This window comes from Onychomys torridus, chromosome 13 (genome assembly GCF_903995425.1).
Source record: "Onychomys torridus chromosome 13, mOncTor1.1, whole genome shotgun sequence".
Taxonomy (NCBI): Eukaryota; Metazoa; Chordata; class Mammalia; order Rodentia; family Cricetidae; genus Onychomys; species Onychomys torridus.
In genome coordinates, this window is record NC_050455.1 from 41,833,388 (window position 1) to 41,845,770 (window position 12,383).

At 43.9% G+C, this 12,383-nt stretch overlaps 1 protein-coding gene across 1 annotated transcript in view; it reads left to right on the forward strand.

Moving 5' to 3' along the window:
- Snx24 (sorting nexin 24) overlaps positions 1-12,383 on the forward strand; it is a 156,254-nt gene that overhangs the window by 94,998 nt on the left and 48,873 nt on the right. Inside the window, exon 3 of the mRNA XM_036204646.1 lies at positions 10,888-10,992. Coding sequence (XP_036060539.1) covers positions 10,888-10,992 — 105 coding nt within the window. The remainder of the gene's footprint in view (positions 1-10,887; positions 10,993-12,383) is intronic.

Genomic DNA, 12,383 nt, shown 5'->3' on the forward strand with positions numbered 1-12,383 from the left:
CTCCAAACCAAGCTTAATTCTTGTGGGTTATAAATTATTTGGGTGCTGTATTTTTCATAGTAGCTTGAAATACCTAGTGAGATTTCCTGAAAGAAAATCACAAATGATGAGTCAGTTCAGATTTATTATTTTTCTTTTACATATCTGTGTCTAAGGTGTATCATATATATATATATATAATATATATATATATATACACACACTTATGAATGTATATACACACATATAAAACACACATGTGTAGGATGCATGGCATGGCATGGCATGATTAGATAGTTGGCCAAGAAGCTAGAAATGGGTTAAGTTAGAGAGTCTTTTAGTTTTTTTTTTAATGTCTACATAATTTTTCTGGGACACATCATTGCATAAAAATGTCATAATGTGTTGATTCTGGATTAAAAGGCTCTTAGAATTTTGTAAAAAGTTTTTTCCACTTTAATCAGAGAATAGAGAATTAAGTCTAAACCGAAAGATTAGTGAACCTGTTTCCCGTTGCCTGAGTGTTTGTTTGTTTAATTTTAGACAGTCCCACTGTGTAATTCTGGCTGGCTTAGAACTCATAGCTACCCCTCTGCCCCTCCTCCTGAGTACTGGTCTTGGTGTGCACCACCAGCCCACTCCCTCACTTCTTTTCAAAGATGCTCTAAGCTTTTCTGTTAGTATGGCAAACCATTTAATTAAATGAATTTAATTCTCCAATTAGAATTTCATCAAGTTTAGGTTTCCTCCCAGAGAAAGCATGCAAGTGCCTACAGATTTCCATCAGATGTTGCCAGGAGACTTGTTTTAAAAAGCACCAGCCCTGGGGACCTCAGAGAGAGAAACAAACATCAAATTTGGGTCCCCTCTTCCTCATGGGATTCTTTTTTGTTTGGTTTTAGGAGCAAATTCTGCTAGGTACCTGGTGAGCTAAGTCCCTACAGGAGGTTGAGACCAGATCTCTCTCCACGCGCACCCAGCTTCTCTCCGCCAGTCTAGCTGGGCAGCTTGTCATGTGCAAGCCCCTTCCTAACCTACTAGGTCAGTATGAAATACTCCATGACCAGCACAGCCCAGCTGAGCTCTCCATATATCAGGGGACCGACTCCATAACAGACACAGCAGGGTGACTGCCAATTAGGCTGGCCCTGTCCACGGGGCAGCCCACAGACTCTGCTTGTGTGCAGGCTGGCTTGCTCACACCCTGCTCTAGGACAGTCCCCCCCCCCCCCCCACCTCAGCAATCAAGCATTGTCAAAAAAAAAAAAAAAAATCCTGTGCTTTGTAGGACTTGTTCTTTCAATTTCTGCTGTTCCATTATTAACTTTATCCAGTTTTTCATAATAAAGCTTGTTAGCGTAAATAGAGCAGTGATTCTCAAATCTCTGTTACAGAGTTCAAGACATCCTTATAGGGCCATGGAGATCACAGTTTGTGGGGAGGGGCAGGCTGCTGGAGTCTGCTGTCTGACTGTGCACCATAGAGAGGGGAGACGGCCACTGCTGGGTTGGAATTGGTGGAAAGGAAAGGCCAGGAGGCAAATGCACACACTGGTGGGATATAAAAGTTCATGTCAGCCTGTCATCGTAACTGTAAAACTGCTCAGAAGCACCGTCGCAGGTAAGAGTCAGCAGAGGGTCTCCCACAAACTTGACTGCGCCGCTCCCCACTGGGCAGCCTCATCCTTTAACTGTGCCTTTGCTACCCTCCATTTCCACGTGTGAATTTTGTGACAGGAGATGACAGTTCACTAAATGCCTGCCTTTAACTGTACTTATATCATCTTCCGCCATTGAATTTCCTGGAAACGTCTGCTTATCACCACAGTTTCTGACATCTGATCCATGCCCGTCTTGGTTTTTCTTACATTTTCTAGTCTGCTCTCTCGATGAGAAGCTTTGGCAGGTGCACCTAAGTTGACTCCACACTAGCATGTGGGCTGTTCCAAAGCACTTTATACCTTCACTGAGGTCGATTCATAGCTCTTCTTCTTGTCCTGCAGACGCACAAATGCCTCCTTGTTGATTGTTTTTGCTAATGTTGAGGAAGAAACTATTTGAGCTTGTCTAGTTAGTGTTGGGAATGTATTTTTAAACCTTTCTCAGAATTTTCCTGTCTTCATGAAAGTCATGTATTTTTCCGTAAAAGTCACATATTTTTCTTTGCTCTTCTTGTTTGGGTGATGGTGAAGGGGTTGCTAGAGCCCAACCCCGGGCTTTTGCATGCCAGAGACTGTTCTACCATCAAGATAGATCCTTAATTTCGATTTTTTTCCTGTATACTCATTATTCTCTTCTCAAATTCACCATAGCCCAGGCTGGCTTTGAACTTACTGTGATCCTCCTGCCTCAGTCTCCCAAGTGCTAGAATCACAGGCATGAGCCACCACTCTGTCCATAAAGCTAAGTCTTCCAGCAAGTTTGAGTGAGGACAAGAGGAGGATCCCACCGTCCCCTGCACATCCTGACTCAGCTTCTAGTACTCCAACGTGATTACTGTTTCTTTTCTTGGATTTTTAAAAACAAATCCTACACAGCAAGTTATATTACCAAAAGGAGCACTTCTCCGTCAAAGGATATGGCTGTATATTTTTTTAATCCCCTGGCATGTATTTCAAAGCAAATAGGACTGTTTAAGGCTTGCATCATTTCATCTGCTTTGGATATCATCACTCTGAAAGTTGTTGACTTAGGGAACTGAACAGAAATCTTCTCTTGCACAAAGTGATGCTCTTTGAGTTCATATATGTGCACATCTTTTTTTTTTTCTTTTTAGTTGTTCTATTTTTGTGCTTTCTCATTTACTAGGGCCCTGGAGTTTGCTTACTAGCCTATGTAATGGAGCATCTTAGGCTCCCTGGAGGTTGAAATTCCTACTGTGAATTATAGTTTTAAAGATGTCACTCAGATACAGTCCTCCTACACACACACACACACACACACACACACACACACACACACACCACAGACACGTATCACACAAACCACACACACCACATACACACACAGCACACACAAAACCGTGAGGCTTAGAACTAAGCAGCTCAAGGTTCTGAATGTTGAAGGTCCTTCTGAATTTTCTAGAACGTCGTTAGGCCCCGTCAGTTCATTCCTCCACATTCCTGCAGTCTGCACCCCTCCGTCTTTCCCGCTGTCCCTCGGAGTGGTGCTGTTTGATATTGTGTCAGCAGGCTGCTCTCCATCTTCTTACCCTTTCTCTGCCGTGTGTCAGTTTGCTTTTCCCTGCGTTTCTAGACCTTTCTCTGGTGCTCTCTGATGTGGGCTTGAATTGTCTACCGTGTCACAGACAGAGTGACTCCCGGGACAGTGTTCTCAAACCATTGTAACAAATAACAACAAAAACGGCAACTTAAAACAAGGCCCATTTATTATCTTGGGCTAAGTGGGTGGACAGGGCTGCATTCCCTCAGGAGAGCCCATTTTCTGCCTTTTGGAGCTCCCAGCAGCTGGCAGTCCCTTCCTGCGCCTGCCTCCCTGGTCATCTCCTGTCCTCATACCCCGCTCTCTGACCTTTGTAGTTCCTCTCCCCTTTGAGGTAACATTGGGCCCATCCCCATGTTAATCCAGGAGAGCTGATCCATAGCAACATCCTTCATTGAAATCCCACCTGTCAAGTCCCTTTCTGGACAGGAATACCACTCCTGGGTTCTGGGGATTAGGGGTTCTCATGTGTCTTTGAAGACATCATCACTCTGTTCATTTCCAGCCATCTACTGGCCAACCCTATTTCTGTTGCTTCTCCTCAGGGACATGTGTTAGCCACACCCAAGCACGTCCTGTATAGGCCCGCACAGCCCTGTCTTTGTCAGTCTCTATGCCCATTATCTGTCTGTGTGTTAAAAACAAAGCAGGACCTTCAAGTTCCTCAGTGCCAGCTGCCTGTTTCCTAATCTTCTTTTTTCTCCCTTGAAACTCCTGTTCCATTTAACATAGACCTTTCTACTTAAACAATTAAAATTATATCTTAACACAATTAAAGCTTGGTTATCCCATATCTCCAGCTGGATTCCAGGTTGTCTGAAAACTCATGATCCGCCCACACGCTTCAATTCCATGCGTGTATTGCTATGCCTCCCCCTCCCCCATGCCTTATCCTTTGTATTTTCCACAGGGTTAATTATCTGGTATATGGGATTTTGGAGAAGGTCATATGTGTTCTGGTATGAATGTTTATGGTATTGGAGATCTGACCCCAGGTCCCTCTAATCGGGTTCCTTTGTAGCTTCTACTGTGCTTGAATAAGGAAGGGGATGACTAATTCCCCACTCATACAAAGCAAGACTCTATCCTGTTCTTTGTAACAAGGTGTCCCCTGTGGCTCTTGTGATGGGTCAACCTTTAAGTATGTGAAGAGCCCAGCCCCATGCCCCAGTCACCTCTACTCCTGCCAAGTAATTCATCACTTTCCACACTTTCCATGGCCACGCTTGCAGAGAGCTGTGCTGTCCTAGCCCCGACCTCATGCATGACAAGAAACGCTTCCCCACACTGCAAACTTCTGAGCATATTTTATTCTTCATGCCTTCCCAGCTGTTTTCGGTCAGTTCCAGCCCACCCTTTTATTCACAACGTTTTCAGTGAAATATGGAGCTGGTTCATTTTCAAATTAACTATCCTCATCTTTTGTTATTGCCTCCTTTGGGTTTCAGTCAAATATTGCATTCTCTTCTATTCAATTTAATGAAGTACACATTTCAGATGAGCCACAACACTGCTGTATGGGATCAAACTGGGAGAACAGTACCCATGCGCCATCCCTGAAGGAACCCTGAGAAAACTGAGGTGATAGTATACGGGAAGGGTTATCTCTTTCTCCCCAAACATCTCTGCTTGTCTAGATGCTTTTGTTTCCATTCTTTTTATTCCTCTCCTTCATAAAAGCATTTCTGATCCTCTCTGTGGAAAATAGTGGGTTTTTCTCTCCACTTCACATACTGGTGCGTCTTTCTTTTTGTTTGTAACAGAGTTCTAACAATACAGAAAGAGTTCTACCGATGTGAAAAGTGCAACAATGGAACAGAGTTCACCGGATGTAAAAAGTGTAACAGTTCTACTGATGTTAACAGTGTAACAGAGTTCTAACAATGTAAAAAGTGTAACAGTTCTACTGATGTTAACAGTGTAACAGAGTTCTAACAATGTAAAAAGTGTAACAGTGTAGCAGAGGTCTAACAATGTAGAAGGTATAACAGTGTAACAGAGTTCTACTGATGTAAAAGGTGTAAGGGTGTAACAGAGTTCTAACGATGTAAAAAGGGAAAGGGAATGGCCACTTATGGTGGTAGGTCTTTTCTATCTGTAATAAACTCTCAATGAGTTCTAACAATGTAAAAAGGGAAAGGGAATGGCCACACACTGAAAAGAGGGGTGTGTGTGTGTGTGTGTGTGTGTGTGTGTGTGTGTGTGTGTGTGTGTGTGAGACTTATCTACTCACATCAGAAAAGTCCTTTGCCCGGATGCTGGGTAGCAGGACAGTTAATCATCAGATGAAGAAGACAAGGAGTATTTATCTTGCAAGCAGCTGAGCCCTACTGGAAACATATTGTCTTGGGTTTGTCTCTCATCTAAATGCTTGCTCACCTCCAAGTGTGTCATGTTGATCAGCTCCCTCACTACCCTCATGTAAACAAAAAGGAAAAATGTTTTCGGTGCGGTGTCATCGAGATGCAAAGAGAAAAACCGGAGAAGAGACAGCCGGCAGAGCTTTTGTGGGGGGTCAAAGTCAGGTTGAAGGCTTGCACAGCCATCTTGCCTCCTCTCGCCCCCTTTTTGAAACACTCCTGTGGAATAGCTTCTCCCATCACCCCCACTCACTACCTGCCCCTCAGAGCTGACCCTCCCAGTATTCCACTGCAGTATAATAAACCACCTCAGACGCAAACCTTCAAGTCACAGTTGTTTCAGAGTCTCTCTGGGTCAGGAGTCTGTCTTACTGTCTGTGATCAAGGACAGCCATGCTGTGATCTTGTCCTAGGCTTAAGTCCACATCTAGGCTCACTCGGGCAGACTTCTGCCTGAATCTGCAGAAGTGATGTCTTATATTGCTTGACCGTTGATCAGGGGGCAGCTCTTAGCTGCTAGAGGCCACTTCAAACCCTGGCCACTTCCTCAAAGCCATCAGTCTGCTAAGACCGAGGTGTACAGACAGGCGACTGTGGAAGTGACTTTACCACTGTAATCACAGGTATTGCCCACACCCACGTGGAAGGGGTTAGGAAGATTGTAAACACCATTGGGCCAATGTGTGAGTTCTGCCCACCATAGCCCTTCTGCTATGTTAGAACTTCATTCTCAACGTAATACTATTTAGTTCTATGTCTATAAGTGCTGTTTACAGTCTTCAGACTCCGAGGTTTACAGAATTCTGTAGACTAGCTCACACATTAGCTCCACATGGACACCTAGAGGCATCTCTAGCTTAAACTCTCCAACCTCAACAGTTGATTCCTCTATGTTAGGGTGTCTAAGGTTGTACGTCATAGAACCTTGACTGGCCTTCTTAAGTAAATAAGAGATTTATTGTTGTTATCCTTAGGAAACCTAAAGGCAGGCAGCCCAAGGGATGGAGCCAGCCTCAGCAGCCATTGTCCTAAAGTTGTGGCTTTCACTTCCTGATTATAACATAGCTGCAGTCACCTCAGGCCTTGCTTCACACTTCTATCAGGAATAAATCCTGCTGGCTTTCTGTGAAAACAGACACTCTACCCAGTAGACTTGTGCTACACTTTAATTAACAACTGTGTCGTGTGACCACAGTGATGCTAAAGGAACTTAGGAAATCAAGGTTTTTAGGTTTAACATGTTGAACTCTAAATGACATTTTCTCTTATTCACAGGATTAAATTTAGCTGATAGTGGTTATAAATGCAAAACAGTGGTGACAATAACAGGTGGGATTTTGTTGTTCTTCCATGGAAGTGACCAGACTCCTGTTACTTTACCATTCCCAACACCACATAGCTTCTGCCTCATGGTCAAAGGTGTCCGGGCTGGTTCCATCCATAGGCCATCTTTGTAGAGTGGAAGCACTTCCCTCTCTTTACAACCTCTGAGAAAGAGCCCTTCTTCGGATTGGATTGACACCTTCTCTGCTTACCTCCCTATGACCAGGATGCAGTCACGTTGGTTGTTACACACAGCTGGGGGTGGAGGTAGGAAGTGTGTTTTTCATTCACCAAAAACCAGGAGTTGAATCCTGGAGCACTCAGGAACCGTAGATTTGGGGAATAACTAGTAGATTGGGCAGTATGGTGACTATTCTTGGTTGTCTATTTGACTACATCTGGAATTAACTAAAACCCAAGTGGCTGAGTGCACCCATGAGGGCTTTTTCTTAATTAAACCATTTGAAGTGGGAAGACCCACCTTTAATGTGGGCTGCACCTTTTTGGTGGCCGCCTATACAAAGACATGGAAGAAGGAAGCCCTTGCTCTTTGCCGGCTTGCCCTCGCTCTTGTTGGCAAACCCAGTCCTTCACCGGCATTAGCACCTACTTCTTCAGGATTCCGGCAGGTACCGAAGACAAGCCGAGACATCCAGCCTCATGAGCTGAACAACTAATAGATTCTTGCATTTTCCACTGATGAGCAGCCATTGTTGGACTGGCTGGATCACAGCCACATTAATTCCATCAGTTCTTTTCCTCTAGAGAACTCTAGTCCAGCCATGGAGCTCAACCCTGACATTATGACACCGTTCGGTAAATGACAGGCAGTTAATCAAAATAACTGCCAGAGGAGGCCCAAACCTGAGTGTCTGCCCCAGAGCCATGACGCTCAGATCTACTTTGCAGATCACAGCCCCCCACACCTGCCCACATCCACCGCCTGCACACGCGGTCAAGACCATCATCCCTTGCCTCGCTTTCTTCAGGCACTTTGAACTGGTCTGTTAGTTCCACCTCTACCCCCCTTGCTGTCTTTCTTGTTCATTGAACCCAGCATGTCCTCTCCAAAGTAAAGGTTAGGTCATGGCACTTTTGCTGAAATCATCCATTTACCTCTCCTTTAAAATAATATCCAAATCCCTGCCATGGCTCACCCACAAGGCACTGGAGTATATGGTGTCGCCTCCTCTGAGAGTCCGTCTGTCCTTGTTGGCTTTGAGCACCGAAGGCCTGACTCTCCCTTTCTATTGCTATCTCTACCCTAGTCATGTTTCTTGGGCTGCTCACCTGGCTTCCTTCAAACAGGATTCAGGTCATACCTCAGACATTACTGCCTCACACAGGCCTTCTCCCTGCCACCCCACCCCATCCCCAATTTCCAATACTACCACTTTCACATACTCCATTCACTTGTTTATTGTTGGTGTGCTGGCTAGTTTGAATGTCAACTTGACAGAATCTAGGGTCATCTGTGAGGAAGGAATCTTAGTTGAGAAAATACCTCCATGTATTGGCCTATAGGCAAGTCTGTAGGTCATTATTTTTTTCTTTTTGGATTGGTGATTGATGTGGAAGGGCCCTTGTTACTATGGGTAGTGCTGCCCTTGGATGCCATCTCTGGATGATGTAAGAAAGCAGGCTGAGCAATCTGTGGGAAGCAAGCCAGTAAGCTGCACTCTTTCACGGCTCCTCCATCAATTCCTGCCCCCAGGTTCCTGCCCTGACTTCCCTGCATGATGAACTACAAGCTGTAACCTGAAATAAAGATTTCTTTCCCCAAGTTGCTTTTGGTCATGGTTTTTGTTATTATCACAGCAACAGCACCTTAAGACCAGTTGGGGCAGGTCTGTTCCTAGTGCCAAGGCACATGGAGGAGGAGCCCAGGGGCTGTTCATAGTCATCTTCTGGGGCCCTTTGCTGTCTCCAGAACTCTTTTCTCCATACTTGATCTTACCCAAAAGGTTGAAAAGTGATGACCTTCTTTTCTCTAACTGGCGGAAGAATAATATGCTTGAACAAATCCTAGGCCCTATCCCGTGCCCCCATGTTATCTTCCCTTTGGAGGTGGTCTTCCTCTGGGAGTCTCCAGTGACCTCAGGCTCCAGCCAGACATACAGGTCTCCAGGCAGCTGTGTCCAGGAGGCTGTGTACTCCCTTCCTACTTGTTCTGGTGGTAAGAAAGCATAGATTAGGGCTTGCACTCACTTGTACCTACAGAGAGAGAGGAGGCAAACAGGCTCAGCCATTGAAGGGCTACTGTTTGAAATGCCCCTTTCTCATAATGTACATAGGTTCAGCCTAAAGTCATCACTGATGAATGTTTTCTTAAATGTAAAAGGAAAGTATATTATGTTTTTAGCTACATAGATTTAATCTGTGTGTTTTGCAAAGGGGCCATGTTAGTAAGTCTTCAAGATTTGAGTTAAGACTGTGGGGCTTATCCATTTATAGAGGTTATTTATGACCACAGTACTATAAATTTAGTAGCTTGAAGTTGCATAGATATTCTCTCACGCTGTTTAATATTTCAGAGTCCAAAATCAATTTAACCAGGCTAAAACTGAGTTGGTCAACAGAGCTGAAACCCTTTTAGAGGCCCTGGGCAGGTCCATTGCAGCTTCTATAAGCCCTGAGCAGATGTATCAGGCTTCTAGAGGCTCCTGAGGCCATCGTCGAGAGATTTAGGATTTTAAGATTTTTTTATGACAAAATTTATTACTTTTGTATTTTTAGGTCCTGATGATTAAACCCAAGGGACTATACATACTAAGCAAGTGCTATACCCTGAATTACATTTCTGCCTTGACATAGACTCTTTCTTTGTAGCCCAGGATACCCTCCAAATTGTGATCTTCCTGCCTTAGCCTTCTAAGTGCTGAGATTATAGGTATGCATCACCACGCTTCGTACTTTTTTAACCTCTGATCTCTTGTAAGGTCCTCATGGTTGCATTGAACCTGCCCAGATAACCCAGGACAGTCTCCCTGTTATTACATCAATAATTTCACCAAACTGGAAAAAAAAAATCCTTTTGCTATAGCTGTACAGGGAAACACTCCAGGTTTAAGGCATGGCACTTCTTGGAGGTAGATGTTCTTTTACATACCAAGGCAGCTCTAACTTAACTTTGAAAAGCTCTTCTGAAAAATAAGTTTTTATTTTATTTTATTTTATGTGTTTGGGTAGTTTGCTTTTATGTATGTCTGTGTACCATTTGTGTGCCTGGTACGTGAAGAGGTCAGAGGAAGGTGTCCAAAAAGAACCCTGGAACAGGGGTAACAGATAGTTGTGAGACACTATGTGGGTGCTGGGAATCAAACATTGGTCTCCTGGAGGGACAGCCAGGGGTCTTAACAACTGAGCCATCTCTCCAGTCCCAGAATATTTTTTTTAGGGTCACCCCCTAAAAGGACTGCTTAGATGTTCTAACTCAAAACGGCCCTTCCGTTTGCACAAGTAGAACTTGCATCTGTTTTTCTGAAGTTTTGGAAGGACTAGCCTTTTTCTATATTTTAAATTTCACTTTATTTCAGAAATTTCAAGAACCTCTCTGAGTGTTGTGCTCCAGTTCATGTGACACTTTTGGGGACAGTGGTCAGAAGTGACCACACTTTGTTCTCTTTTCTTATGTGAAAAGTTTATGTGGAAGGACTTTTTTTTTTTTTAGTTAGAAAACTAGATTTAAAAACTTGTGTTAATATCGCTATGAAATAAATCAACTTTTGAAACTATCTTACTTTTCTTTCCTTTTAGCTCAAGTATTAGACTTTTAATTATTCAAGAAAAAACTCATTTAAATCTGAAATACTCATCATAACAACTATCAAATATAAAAACCCATTTGTTCTGAAGTCTGAACAATCAGGACACCTCAGTAAAAAAATGTTTGGAAAAACTTTTCGGCATATTTTAACCATAGTTTATTTTGCTTAGTTGGCTTTTCTTTCTTCCAGATGATTTTATTATAATTAACAGACATCTTTCCCCTTCTGTCTTGGAAGCTTAAGAAATGTATCAAGACTCCAGAAATCCCTTCTAAGCACGTCAGGAACTGGGTCCCCAAAGTCCTGGAACAGCGGCGGCAAGGTCTGGAAACATATTTACAGGTAAGAGATGTTCGGATCTTCAGGGTCACGGAGCCTCAGTCATTACCTCATTCTGTGGGCTCAGAATGTGAGGGTGTGACCCAAATACTGACCAACAGCTGGAGATCCTGAGAAACGGGCTGTTTTTGGTGACAGATGCGGCTATGGGTTGGTTCATGTAGCTTTGATTGGATTCCATTTAAAGTTGCTTATGCACTGGGTAAGTGCAGATTTAGTGTCATTGGAAGAATGCAATTGAAATTGAAATGATCTGTCCATTTTTATATTCAACTGGTGTACAGATTACTTTGTGTTTTAGATGAAATGATTCCGTTTCCTCAACCCTTTGGCTTTTAAATGTTCAGGGTCTAATGGGAGTCCTGGGAGAAAATAAATCTTCAGTGGGACAGGCTAAGATATGTGTAAAACCCCACCGAGGCTGTATAGAAGTTTCCCCTCGGTGCCAACTTCTTTGAGAACTAGAATATATTATGTCCAGAGCAGTGGTTCTCAACCTGTGGGTTGCGACCCCTTGGGGTTGAATGAACTTTTCACAGGGGTCACTTAAGACCTTCGGGAAACATAAATATATTTACATTATGATTTGTAACAGTAGCAAAGTTACAGTTAAGAGGTAGTAACAAATAATTGTATGGTTGGGGGTCCCCACAACATGAGGAGCTGTATGAAAGGGTCGCAGTGTTAGGAAGGTTGAGAAGCTCTGGTCTAGAAGGAATGCATCAGGAAGCTCTCTACTTTCTCCTGGAGGGACAAGCAGAGCTGGATGAGCTAAGAAGAAAGTCTCCTTGGGTGACTATTCCTTAGAGTCCTCACTAGGTGCATAGATGGGCAGGGCAGGTGCAGAGACGAGCAGACCCAAAGGGTCGGACACGCACTCCATTTAGTCCCACGTGAGAAAGTGATATGTGGAGGCGAGCATAGCTTTATTGAGGAAAGGAATCCTGCCTCAAAAAAGAAGGATGCAAATATGTTGCACAGACCTATAATCCCAGCACTTTGGAGGTTTGGGCAAGAGAATCAGAAATCCAAGGCCAGCCTGGACTGCACAGGGAGACCCTATCTGAAAAAAAACAAAACTAAACAGAAGAGCCAGACTTCATGTGAGAGTTAAGAAGATTGATCCTTCTAAGATCATTGCATTAGAGGGATTGGCTTCATAGCCACGTTCTTCCATCGTTGTCCTTGTGGCCCCTTCAAGCTTTCTTAACTCCAGGGTGAGTCTTGCATAGGAGAGAATCTGGGAGCTCTGAAGCTTGTGTGCCTGTCCCCATTACAGAGCTCTGGCGGATGACTGGGTCTGAGTCCCTGGTGGCTGATGCCCAGTGATAAAGTGGAGGACACCTTCCTGGTGGAAAGGAAGATGCCAGGTGTCGGTTCCCAACCTTCTCTTG